The sequence below is a fragment of the Coturnix japonica genome, chromosome 3, assembly GCF_001577835.2.
Source record: "Coturnix japonica isolate 7356 chromosome 3, Coturnix japonica 2.1, whole genome shotgun sequence".
Lineage (NCBI taxonomy): Eukaryota > Metazoa > Chordata > Aves > Galliformes > Phasianidae > Coturnix > Coturnix japonica.
In genome coordinates this window covers 10,195,867-10,218,380 of record NC_029518.1, presented here as the reverse complement: position 1 = coordinate 10,218,380, position 22,514 = coordinate 10,195,867, and the positions used below count along the sequence as shown (strand labels likewise).

General features: G+C 46.5%; 1 protein-coding gene across 10 annotated transcripts; it reads left to right on the top strand.

The window, feature by feature from the left end:
* The first annotated feature begins 709 nt into the window (after window positions 1-709).
* Window positions 710-22,396, top strand: KCNK12 (potassium two pore domain channel subfamily K member 12). 10 transcript variants are annotated; one of them, XR_001553779.2, is made up of 4 exons: window positions 710-1,086; window positions 10,825-11,716; window positions 14,878-14,993; window positions 22,298-22,396. XR_001553779.2 is itself a non-coding variant. In XM_015856902.2 (3 exons), the coding sequence occupies exons 1-3, from the start codon at window positions 735-737 to the stop codon at window positions 14,924-14,926; spliced, it is 1,293 nt and encodes a 430-aa protein (XP_015712388.1). In that variant the 5' UTR covers window positions 710-734; the 3' UTR covers window positions 14,927-17,563. The 10 variants fall into 10 exon arrangements, 2 of the variants coding, with proteins under 2 accessions (XP_015712388.1, XP_032299462.1); XR_001553778.2 differs by lacking the exon at window positions 22,298-22,396 and adding an exon at window positions 17,359-17,563; XR_001553777.2 differs by lacking the exon at window positions 22,298-22,396 and adding an exon at window positions 16,965-17,563.
* Window positions 22,397-22,514: the final 118 nt, after the last annotated feature.

Sequence of the window (22,514 nt, the reverse complement as noted above, 5' to 3'; positions counted from 1 at the left end):
CAGTCCAACGGATGGTGGAGGTTGCAGCGAGCGTCCTGCAGAAACAACGCAGGGCTTCGAGAGCAGCGAGCCGCAGGCTCCAACTAAGCTACAGTTCGGCATTAGCAACGCGACTGGTCGCGGCGCCGGGTCTAACTTAGTGCAGCCCAGAAACCGGCATCAGAGCAGCACCTCGAAACGCCCCCGATTCATTCTGCCCCGCAGCCGCCTCTTGTAGCAGGGGGCAGCGGCACGAGCTGCAGCCGCGCGCCCCTCATCGCCGCGATCCCTCCGTCCTGCGGCGGCGCTCGGGGCGCTCTCAGGCCGGACGGGAGACCCCCGCGGGGCCCGCGACGGAGCCGCCCCGCCCCGTCCCGTCCCGTCCCTCCCCCGGCTCGGCGGCCCGGGGCCCGTGAGCGCGGCGCGGTGCCGTGCCCGTGGCTCCCCCCCGTCCCCCTCCGCCCCCCGCCCCGGGGGTTCCGCACCGCCCCGCCGTCGACCGGGCGCGGCGCGGAGCCTCCGCCTCCCCGCGGCGGTCTCCCCCGCGGCGGGGCCGCCGCCGCCCTCATGGCCGCGCCGAGGTTCGCCGGCGAGGCCGCGCCGCAGCAGCCCGAGGCCCCGGGGCCGCCGCCGGCCCCGCCGGGGGATGACTCAGAGCCGCGGCCCCTGCAGCGAAGCCGCGGCCCCCGCAGCGAAGCCGCCGCGCCGCGCCCGCCCGTGCCCGCGGCCCCCGCCGCCGCCGCGCCGCTCCCCGGATGATGCCGCGGCGGGGGGCGGCTGGTCCTCGCCGCCGCCGGCGCCCGGCGCCCCTCAACGAGGACAACGGGCGGTTCCTGCTGCTGGCCGCCCTCATCGCGGCGTACCTGAGCGCCGGCGCCACCGTCTTCTCGGCCCTCGAGAGCCCGTCGGAGGCGGCGGCGCAGCTGCGCTGGAACCGGACCCTGCACAACTTCAGCCGCATCTTCAACATCAGCCTGCCCGAGCTGCGCGCCTTCCTGCGGAGCTACGAGGCGGCCATGGCCGCGGGCATCCGCGTCGACGCCCTGCGGCCCCGCTGGGACTTCCCCGGAGCCTTCTACTTCGTGGGCACCGTCGTCTCCACCATCGGTAGGTGAGCGCCGCCGGGGGTCCCGCTCGGGGCAGCCCGGCTGTAAGGGAGGCAGCGCCGGGACGGCCGCTCCGAGCGCTGCGGGCCGCCGCTGGGCAAAGAGCCGCGCTGCTGCCGGCTGTAAAGGGATGGCAAAGTTGAGTCGCGACTGTGAACGAAGACGTGAGATGTGTAAAGCCGCCCTCCCGGTAGCGCTGAGACGCGTCCCGTGAGCGCCACTGGCTGCAGCTGGCTGCGGTTATCGGCGGCCGATCGGGGGTTGGAAAGAGCGGTGCTGGACGGGCAGATGGTGGGGGGAGGAATTGTGTTTTACTCTGGCGTTGCCCCACGGAGAGCTGCGGTGTGGGAGATGCACCCCGACTACATCTGGGCTGCCCGTAGCTCGCGGCGTTGCTTTAGGAACCTCGTCCCTGCAGACAGAGCGGGCTCATTTCCTCACTTTGTAAGTTCCGTAACGAGCAAACCGCCCTGGGGCCGCAGAGCGAACACGAAGTGCTTTGCTTTATTTAAAAGAAGGGAACACACAGCTCCCTATTGCGCTCACACTCGTTTGGTTCAGAAGATGTTTCACGGGTAGTGGCTGAGCTCTGTAACACAGCCATGATGGTGACTGCAGGGGTGCTGTTAAGCATCGTGTGTTTTTGCGCTGAATAATCCCTGTTAACTTTCCCTCTTTGAGTCCATTTGGTAAAACAGGCATTAAAACACCATTTTAATCGAACTTTGTCAGGCCTGCGTCTCAGGAACGCACAGTTGTGAAAAGATCACTGCTGCTGAGCTGAACAGATGGAAAGCTGAGTCGGTGCACTGACAAACCAAGTGCTCCATCCTTACACCTGCAGCAGCATCCAGAGGTGTGTACCTGCAGGCACGTTCCCCTCTTTGCAGCCCCTGCCTTCTCTTTGCTGTGGCTGTGAAGCCATAAGATGCTTCTTGCTCACTCGCAAACATTTGTATCTCCACTTCATTCCACTGCCTGCAGTCACTGCACCTTTGGGCAGAGTGAAGGACTCTGTGGGGCTTTGCAGCTCTCTTGGCAGGTGTAAACAGGGGAATACATTTCTCATGCTGCTGCAGTGCAACCTGGGGCGCCGCATCAACGTGTAGCCCAGGGGAGCAGCTCTACAGCCTTCATTACAGCCCATTTAGGTGCCCACCAATCTGCTCTGCCTTTCACTCCGCTGTCAACTGAAAATGTGTATTACAGTCGTTCAGAGCGCATTCACTTGTGTTGGTGTCATGATTCATTGACGAGAAGAAAGCTATCTTTACCTAACTTCACCTAGAGCTATCAGACATTTAGAGTCGAAACAGCCTGCTTCCCCAACTGCCAAGTATCAGATACATGTGTCAAAGCAGCTTTATTACACACCAGAAAGCTTAACCAACAGAAAGACACTGTCTTGTCAAGGAGGCATCACCCACGGGTTACTTTCCCTCTTACCCATGAAGGGTTCCAGCTTAGACAAAAGAAAGCTCACCGTGTCTCTTCAGGTCCTCACCCTCCCCTCACCAGTTCTCACTGGGTTGCAGCCCCATGCTGCTGGATGGGCACTGCATTCCCTCATCCCTTCACTTGCTGAAGGCACAGGGTGGACCTCCCACCTTCCTTGTAGGCCTGGGGAGAACCACCTGGCCTCCACCTGGCTGGCGATGTGGGCTCATTCCCCACCCTTCTGGAGCAAGACCTTTGCTCTGCATTAGGTGCTTCAGCTCCTCCATTTCCTTGGTGCAGCTGTGCATTGCGCATCATTACACCGAACACAAGGCACAGGCAGACCCTTGGGGCAAGAAACACATCAGGGAGGTCTTCAGGGAAGCAGAGTTAAAATGAATTGTTAAGTCTAATCTTTCAGCATTTTCCTGAATAGCCCACAAAGCAACAGCTGAATAGTGCACAAAACACCCTCAGATTGTTCTCTGGGCATTCGTGGTTTATTATTGCATTGTTTGCGGCTGAATAATGAAATGCTGAATCTATTTTTTCATTAAATAAGTCAGATTTTCAGAACTAGGTAAGAAAATTCTTCATCAATCCAGTCATTAATTTGAGCTTCCAAGGGTATTTTCTTCTATGCGATTTATAGCATTGCTGTTCTCATTTCTTTAAGCAGCACCTGGGTGAAGTTTGTTCCTGATTCATTGATCTGGCTGGCAGTAGAATTTCAGCCCTCCCTTCTAAAGCTCCTTTGGCTCAACACTGAAGTTGTCTGTAGAAACCCAGAGGTCCAGATGTGCTGAAGGTGGCAGTTGAACGGACGTGAGGTGCAAAAGGGAGGGAGTTGGGTGGCTCTGCAAGAGCATGCTCAGATACTGGACTGCACTATCAGCGGCCATTGATGTAGCCTGCCCAAAAGCATTTCACCTGATCATTTGGCAAGAAATTCCACTAGTAACCTTGATTGTGTGAAGGTTTAAGGTGAAAATAGATTTGTCCCATCTTCCTTGGGGCTGTATTTGAGTGGTAGCTGGGGGAGCTCAACAGCATAATTCATAGAATCACTGAGTGGTTTGGGTAGGGAGGGACACTAAAACCCACCCAGCCTCAACCCCAGGGGGGCAGTAATTTCCTTATCTACCATTGGTGAGAAGTTCCTGAATGTCTGGATATAAGTTGAAAGCTCCAAGCAGGAAAGTAATCTAAATCACAGTTTGCAGCTTTGTAGTTGAGAGTGGCTATGGGAATCTGTGCTTGGAGAGTAATGATGTGGCTTTACAGTTTCTTTTCCTGATCACCCCGGTGTTAGTCCTGCTATTGGCCCTTGTTTCTTTTTGCAGTCTACATTTCTCTCCCTTCTCAGGTTGTCTTCTGTTTGTTGCAGAACATACAGACTCCTTCATCTTTTCTCACATTTACAGCTGGGCCATCTTTCCAAGCATTCTGTCTTGCTTTTATGCAAACTTTGGTTGCTCTTCAATGTTAAGAAAACAGAAAAAGAATTATGGGACTAATGACTGCTAACTTCATGTGACAGTCAATATCCACTCCTCTTGTTATGCTGGAAAACACGAAGGATATCTTTATTATACTGACTGCAGCATTGATGTATCTTTTTTAGCTGTTGAAGTCACTGAGAACAGTACATCTTGCTGTCGTAGCATCATGGTTAGAACAGTGGAAAACCAACTTGGAATATTTCATCATCCAAATAATTTTAACCCAAGGTGCAATTGCATAGCAGTCCACACAAACCAGATATGCTTATTTTTCTGTCTCTGCAGTCTCCTGCTTCAGCTTAAGTCAATAGCAGGCCACTCTGCAGAGCTTTAGGAGATCCCACATTACTCCTTTTATTGGTTTGTAACGCAGCTGCAGACCTGGTGCTGTCAGCACTTCCTTGTAGGTGTCACTGCTGTGGGTAATGCTTCCCCCTGAGCTCTGTGGGTCTGCTGATGGTGGTGGGTGCTGCACCGAGCTGTAGGTGGTGGAAGGTTTAAACACAATCCCTCTCGGATTGAACAAAGAGAAGCAGAAAGGAAATTAAATGTAATTACATTAGATGAAGCAAGGCATTAAAAGTCTTCTCAAGTAATTAAAGCTTTGGAGTGGAATAAGATAAGAAATGGAAAGGTTTGATGCTAATGTAGGGGATTACTTGGGTGAGGCACTGCTATTACTCTTGCTTAAAGATCCGTAGTAAGTGCTCCTTGCTCATGGATGAAAGAAGAAATGGTTTAGTAAATTTCAATTAAATATAAAAGGATGAAATCCTCTTGGTTATTTGTTATTAGATATTTTGTCATTTCCTTGCTGAGCATTGTGCAGACAACACATTTATCTCCTGAGGACAAACAGAATTACAGTATCATTTGTGCTCAATGCGTATCCAGAGTCAAGTCTACTCGGTGTCTTTCTGGCTGGAAATGGCTGCGGTGTAAAAGAAGAACAAAAGTGGGGTAGAACAGTTTGTCATTTTACAGTGGCTGTTACTGACAGAGCTGAGAGGACCAGGAAAATGCTGGATCAAATCAGAAATGAATGATGAAGTGGCTGAGGAGTTCAGCACCATTAACTTTAACAGTAGTCAGTGGAAGCACTTCCTAAGGAAGGAAGAGTTAAATGCAGAAATAGAAAGTGAGAAATAACCGAGGAGTCTGGTTAGTGCTGCTACCCTGTATTTTTAGTGCAGTTCCTTAAAATTAGGTCTTGTGTCTTGAAGGAAGTAGAAGAGCTGTCCAAGATGAAGGTGGCTTAAGAGCTTGTGGGAGGAAAATGGATAAACAGTGTAAAAGATCTTACTCAAAAGGTTTAAGTTGTTCTTGTCCTACAGGTACATCATTTCAGGTTTACTCTTTTTAAAGCAGAAGAGCTAAGGAAGCTATCAACACATACCAATATTGTTAAGCGATATCTGCAGGCTTTCTGCTTTAGTACAGCCAAAAGAGAAGCCAATGATGTAACACTTGGGCAGCCCTGCTCAGCTGTGAGGTTTGGGAAGCCCAGGAGCAGCACCTTGTTATCTCAGACTTCACATGAGGAGCAGTAATGTGTACAGCCAAGGTCAGTGGTAAAATTCAGCTAGCGCTGTTTCTTAGCCTCGCAGGAGCAGTGCTGTGAGTTGGCATGCAGGTATTCTTTCATAATATCCATATTACCTCAGGAATATAACAAAAGTTGGATACTGTTATTTTTTAGTTTCTCCTTACAGCTCTAAATCTTTTTTTTTTTTTGCATCCTTGGGTCCACACAGGTGTCTGAAACGCAGCCGTGAGTTTTAATAAGCAACAAAAGCTGATGTGAATGCTTTTGTTTGGAACAACTTAAAATGACAAAGTGTAAGCGTTTTCCTCTTAGAGTGTTGCTTAGATACACAATTCTCCAAAACATAGGAAGAAAATAAAGAGATGAAGCATCTTTAAAGGGTGAGGAATTATGGTGTCAAGCAAAGCCGACTTCTGAAACAAACTTCACCTGGAATTACGTCATCAGCTCTATGAAGGCTGTGGAGAGGTCAGAGACAGCAGTGTATGGCTTCAGCCATTTGACCCATCTCAGGGGACGGAAAGAAGTGGCAGCTTCTGGAGTCCACAGGCTCTGTTATCATGTTTGTACATAGGTACAGAGACTGAATGCATGTCTGTCTTGTTTACCATTCTTTTCTTTGCAGATTTTTCTAAGTGATTACTCTAAATTCAGGGATGTGTCCTCTGAGAGGATCTCAAAATCTCTTTGCTTTTGCTGAGGTTCACTGGCACAGCAAGCTGAGACAGATGCTTGTGCACAGAACCTGCAGTGAGATTAAGGCACTGATACAGCTGCAATGGCTGTTAAGGCAGGATTTGAAGACAATTAGCCTCTAGGGCAGGGAAGTGTATTTTCCACAGCAGTATAACTTATTCAAACAACTCAGGACTGTGTGGGCTATAATTTTCCATTATTAACACCACCACAATTTCAGAAAATACAATAGCAACATGTTTTCCACCCAGCTGGGAGGATAAGGAAAGAAAACAAACCAAAGAGGACTCTGATCATCAGGTGTGGAGGCAACCAGAAGCAGCTCTGGGCTTGGTTATGGCAGTTCACAAGGACACTGACTGCAGTCAAAAGAAAGAGCGTGCTGCTTTAACAGCAGTAAAACTTGCTGGAAGGGAGTTTATGTGTGACCTCTTTGTTAACAGAGAAGTTGAGAACAACACTCATTCTGCAGAGTGCCTCTGTCTCTGTTCAGTGCAGGGACTCGGCAAGAATATTGCCTGCTTGTCAGTCATTACATTCTTTGTCTCTGTAGTTTGAATTTGCTTTCTTCTGGCTTTCAGGAACCAGTCTTTTCCCTGAGCTCTGTTCTTCAGAGTCTTGTTTTGGAGACTCTGGCCCATATTAGAAACTCTGCAGTGATGTGGTAGGATTAACCAGCGAACCCAAATGTTAGCTTGTCAGAGATTTCCAACCTTAAGCCTGTGACCAATCTTGAGTGTCCCATGCTTGGACAGGAGGAAAGGGAGCTGTGTAGCAGCCTTGGTGCTGGAGCCGCCACTCTTCTGGCAATGCTGGGTGCTTAGTGTTACCCATTTGCTCATACAGTGTGCACAGAGGAGCAGCCAGTCACACCCAATGACCTTAGAACTGATTTAGGGACACCTGTGTTTCTTCCTAGTCTTGGAGGCAATGGTTGGCCTCCTTCTGCACTTACTGGGCTATCTGTGTACAGAAATGAGCAGGGTTTTCTGGGGTTAGCTTTTGACATGCCTTTTGTTGTTATCATGTGCATAGAAATGGCAGCTTGCAGTCCAACACAGAAAAAAAGGCTTACTTTCTTCTAGTAAATGAACAGAGCAAGAGTACTGCTGCTGGTGGTGAAGCTGAGGCTCCAGCACATCTCTTTGTCAGGGCCATTTATCATTCAGATGTACGAAAGTTACACCACTTGATCTGATAAATGTCTGTGCTGAGCACTCACTAGAAATTGACGATCTTTCTTGGAAGGCTCAGCTAGTTGTCATCAGAGAAAAACATACTTGGGAGGCCTGCAGTGTGCAGGAGAAATGTATACATGCAGCAGATCTATCATCAAAGAATCATAGAGTCAGAAAGGTTGGAAAAGACCCCCAAGATCATCCAGTCCAACCATCCACCTACCTCAGTATTTCCCCACTAAGCCATGTCCCTCAGTACAACATCTGAACATTTCTTCTCTCCTTCCTCAGGGCCACCTCCAACCCCTTAGACTGCTATCAAAGTGATCACACTTGAGGTTATCTTTTGACTGTATTAAAACAGCAAGCTTGCAGGTATTTTAAATAATCATATTGTTAATCCTATTTCCTTTTCCGTGGAGGGAGCTTGGGTTACAACAGAGGCTGACAAATCTGCTGAGTCTCATAGAACCGAGTTTGCTTTTGAAAGGAGTGAAAACGTGGCCTTGGCCTTGTGGGTGGTGGATGGAATGCAGAGAAGCACTGAGGAGGATTGATTCAGTTACTCAGTACTGCTGTGCAGAGCAACGCTTTGCATAACCAATAACCTGGTTACAGCCATGTATAAACAGAGGAAAAGTGGTACTGCCAGAAGCCTTTAATGATTTCTCAGAGCTTCTTAATACTCGTTGATGTTCAATTCATCATCTCTGTCACTCAGTGGGTTCTTCTGAACAGCAGTTGTCTCAAGCACCAGACTGATATTTCAACAGCAGAGGTGTCACAAGATGCAGTGCTCACCTGGCTTGGCGCTGTGTTCATCGAGTTTATTGGAGTGCTCTTTTTGATACAGCTCTCAAAAAATGGACTGTTTGATCCCCAGAGGGGAGGTATTTTGATAAAGCTGCCTGTCAAGGATGTTGAGGAAAAATAACTTATTTACTTATGGTCTGAAAAGGCTGACTCAGGTGGTGCTCCCAGTCCTTGCGTGAAAGCTGTGCATGTGGCAGAAGTGCTCTGTCTGCAGCAGTTTGATCTGCTCTGCACTGTGACCCTGTATCCAGGGCAACTGTTCCTGGATATTAGGTATTGAGGAGCTGCAGAATAAATGAGAGGTAGCTGGGAAATAGACAGGTACGGTTCTGTCAGAGGCAATAATGATGAAGTGCTGGCAGGTGAAAAGGGGTTGAAGGGAGCATAAGATCCCTAATCCAGACTAGTTTTAAAGTACATGTGATACAGTGTACATGTTGGGCAGTACCAACTTATCAAAGCTCTGGGAAAGCCATGAAGTAAGTAAAGGATGTATGGAGCAGATGTATGAAACAAAACAGATTGCTTTTAGTTTACCTTTCTGTAACCCACATTCCTGGGGACCAGCCCTGTAGAGCTTGGTCTTTGTATCTTGAGAAATGAATTCTGCCAAAGTCATAGGTTGGAGTATGGCAGAATTAGAATGAGAGAAGATGAATAACTGCCTGAAACACACAGGGTCAACCCCAGCATTGACTTTACGTATATCGTTGCCATATATGTAGCCGTATATGCCATTGTCATAGAGATATTAAAGGACAAAGCACTGTTACTCTTTGAATAGAAGACTGTGGCTGAATTTATTTCATCTGGGTATCAGGATGTGCTGGGCCTTGAGCAGCTCAAGTGTGTGGTAAAGAGCACAGCAGTGCTAACCTGGGTGGTGCCCAAGGGACAGACCCTATATAAGGGGATGTGAGTGTGCTGCTGGCTGCTGAAGGAGCACCTGCTGGTAGTGCATTACCTGTGCATGCTCTTTGCCTGTTTTACATACACTTTAGCTCTCTTTTTGTCTTTTTGCCTTGCATAAATACATATAAAATTCTGGTAACATTGTGCTTCAGAAATTTCACTTCCATCATATGAAAAATACACACTACCTCTGACAGCACCAGAAAACACTAAAAAGCTGAAGTGTGCTTATAATTCCATCTAAAATGACACTGGTTTTTTTTGTGTTTTTTTTTTTTTTTTCAAATTCTTAATTAATTAGTGTGTTTAGCCATATGTGTAACAGCCCATTTATTTTGATTATGATAGTCAGGCACTTAGAGTGAAGCTCATGTTTAACCACTTTGCTGATGAGGCATGGGCTGACAGATGCCATCTCTCTAATGAGCTGGCTGTGTATTCCTTGCTGGCAGCTGTAAAGACTTCCCCACTTCTTCTGGAGACCGATAGTGGATATTTTTCACCAAATCAGGGGGCTCCTGAGGGAAGCTTCACTCCACACAAGAGGAGCTGACTATCCATTCTTATTAAGTCTGGGAATGGCAAGGCAGGCTTTGGGAAGCCTGCTTGGACCTTCAGCACAACCAAACAGGGAGGCTGTGGGTCCAGGCAACAGCAGCTAATTACTTCAATGTAATTCTTTTTTATTCTTTTGTACTGCTCTGCAGATTTCTCACTTCCACATTTTCATGAATATTTAACTGTATTTCAGGCAGCAATCTCAACTTCCTACACATAGGAAATATTTCTCTTTGTTCCTTTTATAGGTGCATAGTGATAATAAACTAGATTAATGATTTCATTACGTTCACATTATCTGTTAAATGCAGCTCGTCTTTTTCTTAGCAAACTTCCACTGTCGTGGTCTGCTGTTGGTATGTACCTCCCTGAATGTATTACTTGCTCAGCAATTTCATGGAACGATAAGGTAAAGAAATTTCAGCTTGTCATTTTGGGTGGTGCATTCATTTCAATTTTACCTGGTTATTTATCCATGGAGTATGATCAGTCATCTGAGCCCCATCAGGATGATTTTTGACTGAATCACTGAGTACTTGCACAGAGAAGAACAGCAGTAGCAAAGGCAATACCTACATGCTTTTCCTTTTGGGAAGCTTTTTTTCCCCTCTGTTATATAACCTGAAGACTTTCATCTTCTCAAACAGGAGATGTAATCAGACTTTGATAGTAATAGCATTATGCTGATTTACAGCTCGTAAATAGAGGACTTTCCCAGCTGGTCATGCTGGTTCACACACTTGGAAGCAGGGAACTGACCTGTTTGCCTCATCACACCTCAGCACGCTGTAGGCTCACAGAGGCTCACACCCTCCACCTTACAGTGCTCTCCCAGTGGCCATGGTGTCACCCTATGAATACACTGTCTTTCACATCTGCAAGAAGTTTTTGCTCCCTTGTGAGTTGTAATCACCTTGTTGAGCTTTCAAGTGCCTCCTTCATTCTGTACAAAACTCGCCTCGTGTTGACCTTGTCTGACTTAGAGATAGGACTCGCTTTTGTCTGGTGAGAGAGGACCTAGGATAAATTTCATGCTTCCTGAGCTTATGCATGAAAAACCGTGGCAGTAACGTTCCTCCTTTTTCTCCACACCTTAGGTTTTGGAATGACCACGCCGGCAACAGTGGCTGGAAAAGTATTCCTCATTGTTTACGGTCTTTTTGGGTGTGCTGGCACTATCCTTTTCTTCAACCTCTTTCTGGAGCGCATTATCTCCCTCCTGGCGTTCATCATGAAGGCTTGCCATGAAAGACAGCTGCGAAGAAGTGGTCTCCTTCCTCCCAACTTCCGAAGAGGGTCAGCTATGTCAGGGGTGGGCAGCCTCATCGGCTGGAAGCCGTCAGTTTATCACGTGATGCTCATCCTGGGAATTTTTGCCATCATGCTTTCGTGCTGCGCTTCTGCGATGTACACGTTGGTGGAAGGGTGGAACTACGTTGACTCCTTGTACTACTGTTTTGTCACCTTTAGCACCATCGGCTTTGGAGATTTGGTAAGCAGCCAAAACGCTGTGTACCAAAATCAGGGATTATACAGATTCGGAAACTTTGTCTTTATATTAATGGGGGTATGTTGCATATACTCTCTTTTTAACGTCATCTCAATTGTAATCAAGCAACTCTTGAACTGGGTGTTGAAAAAATTCAGATGCAGATGTTGCCCAAAGTGCCATAAGTCAAGTACCCGCCTTGGACGTCGCAACGCCATCACGCCAGGAGCCCGCCTGCGCCGGCACAAAATCTCCCTGGAGGCTGACGGGCAGTACGACAGTGACACGGATGGCAGGAGGCTCTCTGGAGAGATGATCTCCATGAGGGAGCTCACGGCGTCCAACAAGGTCTCTCTGGCTATATTGCAAAAGCAGCTGTACGAGACAGCCAATGGCTACCCGAGGAACGTTTGTATCAATACGAGGCAGAATGGGTTCTCGGCAGGGGTGGGTGCTCTAGCCATCATGAACAACCGCTTGGCAGAAACCAGTGACTCTAGGTAGAGTTTTTGAAGTTCTTTTTGTTTCTTTGATTAAAAAAAAAAAAAAAAAAAAAAGATAATTTCAAGTGGAATTACTGCTGCAAACTGCAGTCAAGTTTTACGTTCAGAGCTGACTGAGTATTCATCGGGCGTTCGGCAGTTTGGTTTCTTGGGTTTTTATGTCTTCTCCAATATGCAGTGACCTCTTTACCGCAATGTCACAGTTCTCCCCCGGGGGGGTTGTGAGGGACTTGGATGTCTTTGATGCAGAATCTGATGCGTTTTCAGAAGAACGGTGTGTGAGGTTACAGCGGTGTCAGAACGAACGTCTTACACAGCAAATAGCCTGAACCAAAATTCCAGGTTTGAATACATTCTGAGCAAGGCCAGTTCCAGATTCAAACTTGAAGGATTAAGGGTTGTTTAAACCCATATCTCGCTGTTTGTTGGAGTCTGGATCTGGCCCTGAACTTTCCACTTGATGCTCTTGCCAATTTGTCATACCAGGCCTGTATATAACATACACGTAGGTGACTGCAGGTACACCAGCCTTAGGGTGGCTGTGCTTCACTTGAATAATCCTGTTGACCTCAGTGATAGAGAATCAAGTTGGCTGAATTCCCTTGATGACAAACAATTATTTTTCAACCAGTCTTGTCTGAAACACCATGCACTACCTAACTCTTAAAAGTCAGGAGATTATAAGTCGTAAGAAGCATGTTGAAATGTGCACAGCTGTTCCTCCCTACAGAATAACCTGAAAACATGCAAGAGGAGCCAGCGTTCATCTCTGGTGTCAAATGTTTGCATTTCCACTGAAATGTAAGTCAAACTGTTTATTAATGATATTACTTTTACATGAAAATCGTCTGCTAAAATGAATGTAGGCTCTCTCTGTTGTTATAAATCTTCCTCAATATGTTGGGTACTGCTGCAGAGCATCTTGCAAATAATTTAATTGCAGTTTTCCTTAGGCCCCAGCGATACCTGACTTCCACTAACCTGACTAAAAGCTCTACAAAATAGATCTTTTGGAGCAAAACTTCAGAGGATTTTGTAGATCCTCCAGAAGCCAACTTCTCCAAAATGATTGCATTAAAACATAAATTGGCCTAGGGTTGTTGCTACTGTTTTTTAACTCATATTTAATGGTGCTAACCCAAACTGCTGAAGGAGCATCTTCAAACAGACCTGTTCTGAGTGTGTGTGTGCTTCAGCATGATGGATGGGTGCAGAGGCATTCCTGCAAATAGCTTTTAGGAGTATTTGCAGAGATCTAGATCATTTATTTAATTTCTCTCTTCTGTGCCATTCTTTTAGGCTGTAAGGAATAAAGTCTTCTCCAGCTTTCAGAAATACCACTTACGGCTGAGGCTACAATGGTCTGCAAAGCCTTTTGGATAGTTATAGGCAAGATAATGACTACTGGGTTGATTGCTGGGGAAAAAAGTATGGAAAGGTTGATGGAAAAAGACTGGGAATGTTAGAAATGCTTGAAAATACATCTGTGAAGTTTTATATAGATAACATGTTAGTTTGTTTCGTGTATGTTTGGGTCTCCCTCGTTTTGCTTTCCTTTTCACTTGGAGGAGCACACCGCATTTCAGATTTTAACTTTTGAGGGTTTGCAGTCTTTGCACATTTGAGACTGCCAGCTGAAGGGTGGCAGCGATTGCATCTCTTGTCTAAAGGAGAAGGGATCAGAGCATCAGACAGACCATTAGACGTGGCTCTTCTACCACAAATGTAGTTACAGCTTTTGTGGAGATGCATCTGGCCAGAATCACTCTGCGATGTTTGCATTCTCTACCTACCAGTTGCAGAGTTTACAAGTACTTAGTATGGCAGAGGCTGCATTCAAGCTTCCTTCATTTGGCAGGAGCTTCACTGGCTGCAGAGACCCTCAAAGCTGCATGGATCTCTGTATGTACTCCATCTCAGCTGCTGCATTTGAGTGTCAGTTTACAAGCTTGTTCAGTAAGAGTATGTATATATAGCATACTGCTTTCTATGAATCTAGACCTCCCTTAGGATCATGTTGTGGTTCCTTTGCCATTGCTGGGACTGTTGCTCATTGAGCAGACCCTGCTGTGTGAAGTGCTGCATAAGTAGAGGCAGGTGGGCTTTATTGCAGCGGAATTGCTTAGGTTTATAGTTGTAAAAATGAGTTCAAATGCATTAATGTTCTGGGAGCTCAAGAGCTACATCTTTATGATAACAACATTGCAAATTAAGAGTTTTTATTTTTTCAGTAAGTTGTTTGTAAAAGATAACTGTTATAACTGCAATTAGGGTTTGGTTTAAGTGTTTGTAAATTGTTTTCAAATTACCTACTTGTGCCTGGGAAATGTGAATTAATGTGAAATTGCTCATACACCTCCTGTGCCATTCCTGCACTTCTTCTGAGCCCAATCAAAGGTAGACATGCTCTGTGATTTACATGTTTCTGGTTCTGATTGCCTTTGTCTGACCTGGATACCAGCTGGGACCCCTGAGCAGTAGCACTGCCTTCCAGTACCTAAAGGGAGCCTATAAACAGGAGGGGAGTCAACTCTTTGACTATCTATCAGCAGTGGATAATAGCAGGACAAGGGGAAATGCTTTCAAGTTGAAGGAGGGAAGATGTAGGCTGGGTATCGGGGGAATTTCTTTACTATGAGAGTGCTGAGGTGCTGGAACAGGCTGCCCAGAGAGGCTGTGGATGCCCCGTCCCTGGAGGTAGTCAAGGCCAGGTTGGATGGGGCCCTGGGCAGCCTGGTCTAGTATTGAATGTGGAGGTTGGCAGCCCTGCCTGTGGTGGGGAGGTTGGAGCTTTGTGATCCTTAAGGTCCCTTCCAACCCAAGCTATTCTGTGATTCTATGAAAACCAAGCTCTGTATTCCCACTCTTCTGTGGACTAGCATTGCCTGGGGCATTCATTACTGCTGTGCATGAGTCTGCGAGCCAGGAGGATATGGGGGACTTAGAACCAGTCCTTTGTAGTCCCTCCTGCTCTTTCTTCAGCTTTCTTAGGGAATCTTCCCTTAAAACTTGCAATGCGTGGACATCTAGCTCCTCCCCTGTTATACTGTGTATGGTTCATCTCAGAATTCCCCAGGGCAGCCTGTTCTTTTTGTTAATTAAACCCTAAATATGCACAAGGTGCACCAAGTAGAATTCGTCCTGGTATTTCTTTGCAGACAAAGCAGATACCTGCAGTACCCAGACAGAATGAAGCACAAGAAATGAGAAGGAGGCTGAAGGAGCAAAATGGGAAAATGAAAGCACACTGCACTAGACTGCACTTTTTTTTCAGGTAACTCGGGATTTATATTACAGTCTTGAATAGTTTTTTCCAGGTTCTATTTTTGGACACCAAAAAGTTAGCTTAGGATCAGATAGTTCATCTTTCCTTTCATTCACTCCTCTCATTTTCCTGCTGCCTCACACTTGAACAGTTCCACCGCCTGGTGAGCAGCTGTACAGGCAGCAGAGGCTCTGAGTAACAGGTGCCTGTGCCCCATGGCAGTATTTGAGTGGTGGATGTATAGCCAAGGCCACTGGCTTGTTATAAACCTGATAGCCTATGGGAAGAAGTGATAACTACACAGAAAAGACCCATTGCAGTGAGACCATTCTTAACCTTTTTGGGTTTTTTTCTAACTTTTTCTCTTAAAAAATAGTGACTAATTATTTATACTATGAACGTTCAGCACTAGTTTAAACAAAGTCATATTTAGTGCAGTGCTGTTTGCTAGGGAAATCTAAAGATAGTGGCTTCTGCTCTCATTGAATTACTAATGTTCCTTTCTAAACCAACACACATTTTCAATATTGTATTTAAACCATACAGTAGAAGTTACCTTCTGTAGTAAATTCAGTCAGGCACAAATACGTGACTCTCACAGGATAACTAATGAAATGTGCAGTGTGCACTGTACAGCCCATGTGCAAACCCTCCACCTCTGTACACATTGGGTTTGTTCCTTATAACTATGGAATGATTTAGGTTGGAAGGGATTGCACAGATGACCTGTCTGCAAGCACCCTGCCTTGGGAAAGGACAGACCATGTGGCTATGGATACTTGGTGATATAGGATGGGAAAGAAAATACCAAAAGCACCTGCACTGTTGTACACTGCCACCTGTTGACTCTTTTACTTTCAAAGCCTTGAGATGGTCCCACTTGCACTGCTCCTGCTGTATCCAGAAGAATGGGAAGTGTGGGGAAAGGGAGAGAACCAGAGGTATTTTCCAAGTAATGCAGAAGGAAAAGAAAAAGTCTTTACTTTCTATACACACGTGTTCCATCATAAAACCACAGACAACACCACAGCCCGAAGTTGCTCCTGATGTGTCATAGACTCATGTGGATCGTTCAGAGATTAACTGTGTGATGCAGAAGAAAGGCAGGGGGCTGCACGCTTACATATGCTGCACTCCATCCAGCAGGTGAGCAAAGCAGGGCCAGCCTAGGGAAGAAGACGACCAGGTGTACTGCTGGAAAGGCAGCCATGCTTCTCTGTGGCTCGGATGAGCACTATGTCAGGTACGCTACAGGTCCTGATTTCAACACCTCGGCTCGCCTTCAGTCCCAGCATCCACACTGCACTCGGGCAGGAGCCAGCCAGCTCCCAGCCTATTCCAAGCGTGGGACATGAGGACACCGGTGGGTTCTGAGGTGTGCAGCATCACAGCCTACCTGCTTTCAGGATCAGACCCTGCAGCAGGTGATGCTTTGTCAGATCATCTAGGAAACAAATAAGATGTTCCTGTGACCCCTCACATTTCACAAAGCTGTAAGGTTGCTTTTTAAAGGCAGCAAGTGATGCAAAAATACTGCTTATAAAACAGCACGTAATCACTGATAATTCAGGCAGTGTGCAATCCGAACACCAAGCGTGTGTTCTCAGTGCTTGTCACCTCCTGACCTTTCTATTAGGGAATCAGTTGTAGTCCCCGGAAGTAAAATCCATCTTGACGTGGCCAATAATTCATCGCATTTCATAGTAAAATTCTCAGCAGCAAAAACAGCAACAGCCAAAAAATATTCTGCGGCTTTTTATTGTGTGTGCAGATACTGTTCAGTTACAAAGCAAAGAAAAAAAATGGTGTCCCTTTACTTACATGGGCACACAAACACGCAGCTTGTTGGGAGGTACCTTTCTGCACACTCTTCTGTGAAAGCAATAGGTGCAAATTCTAAGCCAATTCAAAAGGACTCAAGTGGGAGAAGAATATGTCTGCTCAAAGGTATCCCTGTTTAATTCTTGTTTATTTTTTCAGGCACACAGCTTGATAGGTCTCTTTAACCGAGCTGCTGTTACTGTTTGTTATGATGAACATCAGAGGAACTTTGCTTCTGTTAATTACCTTGGGTTTGGTGTTTGCTGACTGCTGTGTTTCACTGTGCGAATAGGGGAAGAAATGCCCCATCCGTGCTGGTTTCCAAGTGGCATCACTTACCCCTTTGCATTCACTGCAGACATAAATTTATGTAATTGGTTGATTAGAAAGTACCAATATTTGTTCTCCTTGAGATGATGCTTCCCAGCAAAACAACACACTGAAATAAGTTTGAAGACTGAAGTCTGTTTAAACAGTTGACATGTTAAAAATCATTTAATTCTGGGTTGACATCCAGCACAACCCAGTAATTGTGAGTGCTTTTATCACACAGCTGATTTCCAGTGTCAAAGATCTCTGAGCACCGAGGACTAAAAGCCATACTCAGCTCACTCTACTGGTATGTTATATACAGCTTGTCACCAAACGGAGCAGACATGTTTGGCTCCCTGCATACATGGTTGGAAATAACACCGGGATCTTTGCCGTGAAGCTCTTACAAAGACTCTTGAAATAAACAGGAGAAAACATTGCCTGGAGGACGTGTGTGAGTGTTCTTTGTGGAGCCAGTGCTGAGGGTTCTGCTTCAGTTGCATTCTCTTCTCTCACTCAGAGGTTGGTGAGGCCCTGGCACTGCTGCCCAGAGCTGTGATGCCCCATCCCTGGAGGTACCCAAGCCCAGGCTGGATGGGCCCTGGGCAGCCTGAGCTGCTGGGGGCAGCCCTGCCCATGGCAGCAGTTGGGGCTGGGTGGGCTTTAAGGTCCCTTCCAACCCAAACTGTGATTCTGTGATTCTCAGGGCGAATTTTCTCCGTTTGTGATGTGCGTTCATCCAACAGTGCAGCAGGCTCTCACACTGCATGGTGCCACCCAGGAAAGGCTGCAGGACCCATCCTTTGCTCAGCCACGAAGCAGAGAGCAGATGGAGGCTGTTTGCTCTTTATGTGGCTGTAAGGAACTCCCAGTGTATCTCCCCAGGTTTCATTCAGATCAATAAGATACTTCTGTCCGGGTATTGAGATAAATCCAGGAAGTTTTGCTACTGATTTAAGAGAGACATTAAGAAAAAAATCAATCACACTGCAAACAGTGAAACGTTACTGCCTTGAATGTGGAGGTTTGTTAATCACACTAGGTAACATGGAACCAAAGGAGAAACTATTCCAGTTCCTAATCCCAGTCAAGTCCCACACGTCTGCCCCCACCTCTGTATCTCGGATGTTAACGCTCACTCTTGAAATCACTGCAAATCAGGTAAAACCCACCAGCAATTATACAGGAACAGGAGCCAACGTTGGAAGAGATTGGTCATGCCCATATAATGAGGCTGAATCATTGCCCTTGGCTCTTCATGACTGTAAGTAACGTTTTAGTTTTTACCAATCTTTATATTTTCCATTCATCTTCCAAAATGTAGGTGTAATTAAGCAACCTCATGAGAATCAGCTGTGCTACTACACAGGAAATGAAATATTTCTTGATAGATCTAGCAAGTGATGGGAAACATTGCTGTGAAATCTGGGAGATCATTAAAACAGAAGTTAGGCTGCACTAAGAATGGGTTATTGGCAGCTACAGGCTGTGTGCACAGTGCCTTAGAGAAAAAAAAAGACAACATGAGCCATCAGGAATTATTTCTTAGAGACTGTTTCCCTCTGAAGTGCAATTACCTTCCTCAAACACAGCATTATCAATAGTTAGGAGCCCACGGATGAATAGATCCTCTGTCATTTTCCCTTCCGCCACCGTAATTGCTGCCTGTAATTTCCAAGCGTCTCATGAACAGCCATAAGCTGATCCTTTAGTCTCTGAGTGACAAGTTTTCTCCATCCTTATTTCCTATCTGTTGTATGCCAAAACTCAGATGCCAGAGATTCAAGGACTTGTCCACCACAACACTGGAGTTCTACACAAGCTTTAGAACTGAGGAACTGCTCCTTGAGCCCCAGACCAACATCTTAGGCAGCAAGTTTCTTAGGGTAACAACCCTGCAACTTCTGAGAACCTGGTCTCCAACAGAAACTGACAGCATCCACCTCTTTCCAGATGCTTCCAAGCCGGGTGCTTTCAGGTGGGAGCAGGCATATCATCTTGTGACAGCAAAGCTTGTGAAATAGGATGGTGGAGCCACAGTGATGAGAACTGAAGAGAACTGAAGAGCATGATTAAAGGCAAGTGAGAGAGGTGAGGGATGTTGTCATTCACAGCACCAACAAATCCTGCCATCCTGTGGGTATCATGAGTTAGGAAGAAGGCAGCAGTCAAAAACCATCACAGCTCAGTGGGATTTTAACAAAACATCCTTTTATCAAAGTAATCCTAAAAAAATAGCATAGCTCTGGCTTTTGAAAATGGCAGTGAAAAGACAGCTGCATCAATCAGCACTCTTACAAGCTATCAGGAGAATTACTTTCATTTTTTTTACTTTGTATCTAAGCATTGAGCAGTCAATGCACTAACTTTTTAGTTATTTTTATATGCTATTACCCCTCAAGCTGAATGCATTTTGATCTCCACTGCTTTGCTGTAAAAGAATTACATCAAAAGAACATTATGAAAACTACCATTAGGGATCATTCATTCTTTTCTGACTGGTTTCACAGCAGAGATGACACAGAAATCAAATTGAGGGCTGTGGACAGGCAGTGCTGGAAATCCCTAGAAATACCACAGCCCCTCTGCTGCTCAAGCACACCAGTTCATTTGCCAAAGCAACTGGAAAAATCACCAGTGCCAACCCCTATGGCTGAGAGCACTGTCCCAGCGCTCCCTGAGCTCTAGCACTGGGGCTGTGACCACTACCACCCCCTGGGGCAGAGCCTTCCCCCCCCCAGGCCTCCCCTGGTGCAGCCCCATGCTGTCCCCAGGCCCCATTGCTGTCACAGAGAGCAGAGCTCCGCGCTGTGAGGAGCTGCAGGCCGCCATGAGGCCTAGTGCCATCAGCAGTGCCCTGCGTTGAGCCAAAGGGCCTTCTGGGCTCAGGCTCCCAAGAACATTTTCCTGGATGCCCTTCAAGCCAAACCAAATAAGTGCAAAGCAACTCCAACAGAGGACACTTAGGAGATGTTTTCTAAAAACATAATTTCATTAAAGGGTTTTAAGGAAATTGTCTTCACTCAACAAAAAAAAGAGGAGAAATGGTGCCATGCCAGGATTTGGTGACGGCTCTCCCCCTCTCAGCCCCTTGGCCCAGTGCCGGGCATGGGAGCCTCAGTCCGGCTTTCAGGCTCGCTTTGCTCTCCCTAGGGAGCACAGAGACCAGACCCAGGCTACAGCATCGTTCAGCATGCCAATCATCTCCAAACCTCAGAAATTACAGCAGGACATGATCAGTCTCAGCCCTATACCCTTCAGTATCTTTCTGCTATCCCACCAATGGTCTGTATGCCACATCCACAGCCCTGGGAGCACAGCTCCAGCTGCCAACATTTACCTCAAGTCACACAGCCTCTGCTGGGAGATGCTGAGCGCGGTACCAGGAGCTGCCTCCTCCTCTACATCCTTTTTAGTTTTATGGCCACATTTACAGTAGTTTACAATGAGGGTTTTGTTAAGAAGCTAAGAACCCTCTGGCTGCACATGCTTCATATTTTCATTTAATTACTGCTTTGCCCTTTTTTTACTTCCTGTTAATTAACCAAGAAATTCTCATCTAATGGACTGAACCAAAGCGAGGCAAGAGAAACAGCAGCACCCATTAAGATACTTCACTGCATTAAGTGATGCTGAGCCTGAGGGCTGACATAAGTGACATCCAGTCTTGGTGACTTTGTTTTAACTAAAGGTAATGACTAGATGATGTCATCCTCACCCTGTATCAAACCAGATAAAACTGCACACACAGTCCTGGACTTCAGCAGAGTATCTCCAGAATGACAAGCTCCTGTGTAGGCTTCACTAAATCTGGAAGGATTGGACCACCAGCACACCTGGCTGCTTTCAGTGTTTATGAACCTGGACCAGCTGCACAAAGCTCAGAACAGAGCTTGAAAGCACAAACCCACATTCACAAAGGCCATGCCAGTAACCTGCAGCTATGCTTGCTGCTCATGAACAGGTGAAAGCAGAGGCTGAACCACAGGGATCTGAATGTCTCTGAGGGTTGGAATTCCTCTCCAGCCATCTTTAGTGCCATCTGTCAGTGGGCAAGGACACAGCTTAATGCTGTTCCTGCAATTTCTGATTCCAAATCAGCCTTGATTCCAATGAAGATATACAGAGCCATTTATCAAAAGCAGTGATGTGAGATAAACTTGCACAGCTGTAGGAACAGGCATGTGGCACAGCTGAGACCCAGCAGTGGACAGCTGCTTTCTCTGGATTCATTAGCTTGATCCTCAAGTCCTCCAGCTGTAACTGAAGCACACTGACAGCAAGAAGCTCTCCTGCTTCTGACCGCAAACCAAAAGGCAAAACAAGTGTCATCTTCTTCCATGCTGGTAGATTGCTGTTCACTGAAAGGTGGCTGGGAAAGCAATCTAAAGCAGCGAATTCTTTTAGTGTTCGATCACATCTGCCCTTTTATTTCAACCTACCTATTGCCATTTGCATCCTTCATAAGGAGTCTTGTAGATGGAACAATAATTGGACAGACTAAAAAGACCACACCTGCAGTAGGAATCCAGTGCCAGGTTTTCTCAAGCAAATGAGAAACTTGCACCTTTATTTGTGGCTGAATGTAAGGGGCCCCAGTGCCCCTCAACAGCTCTGGTATTTTGTTCTGAAGCTTTGATGGTCTTTGTGTTCTTGTCACAGCTCTGTAATAACTGGGGCAGGCCAGGAATTGCTTCTGCTGTGTAGATATGTTTCTGAAAGAAAAGCTAAATTGGAATTCGCAAAAATAGCCATCCTCCTGCTCACATGAAATCACACTGTCTGTAACCCAGTTTGCAAGCCGCAGTGGCATATGGAGACTAAAGCGAGACTGTTCCTCTCTTGCCCACATGCGGCAGCAGCAGCACAGCCAGGGACGGGGGACGGGGAAGTGCAGCATAGATGGAGGATGAGGTGATGAGTTCTAAAAACTTGTCACCTTGCAGCTTTCTTTTTTGTGAACACTGAAAAGCACGAGGTGAGAGCAAACTAATGGAACCCTTTTGGTTGTTTGGATGCATAACTTTGTGTGATACAAGGGTGCGCCGAATAGAAGTAGAGAGCACAGAACTACCATTTAAAATGCTGAATTTCCCGTATATAAACATGTATCAGAATGCTTTCAAAATGTCTCCACGTGAGTAGCAGCAGATAACAATCTGTGTGTTCTTTCTTCACAGACAGACATCACAAACCACGACCAACTCAGAAGTTCCTGTTCAGCTGTAACTTCATGTCAGCCTATGCCTACACTACCAAACCACCAGAGAATGCACGAGGTACCGCTGCCCAGGCACAGTGAACAGGCCTGTGGGATATTTCACTCAAGCATTGCCTGTCCACGCATAAAAAAACACAATCAAGGGGCCTATAAGAAAGCTGGGGAGGGACATTTTA

Excerpts from the sequence above, each read along its gene's own strand:
- KCNK12 (XM_015856902.2), top strand. The coding sequence starts at position 735 with ATGATGCCGCGGCGGGGGGCGGCTGGTCCTCGCCGCCGCCGGCGCCCG. Across the intron at positions 1,087-10,824 it reads CACCGTCGTCTCCACCATCG|GTTTTGGAATGACCACGCCG; the intron begins GTAGGTGAGCGC and ends TCCACACCTTAG. Across the intron at positions 11,717-14,877 it reads GCAGAAACCAGTGACTCTAG|ACAAAGCAGATACCTGCAGT; the intron begins GTAGAGTTTTTG and ends ATTTCTTTGCAG.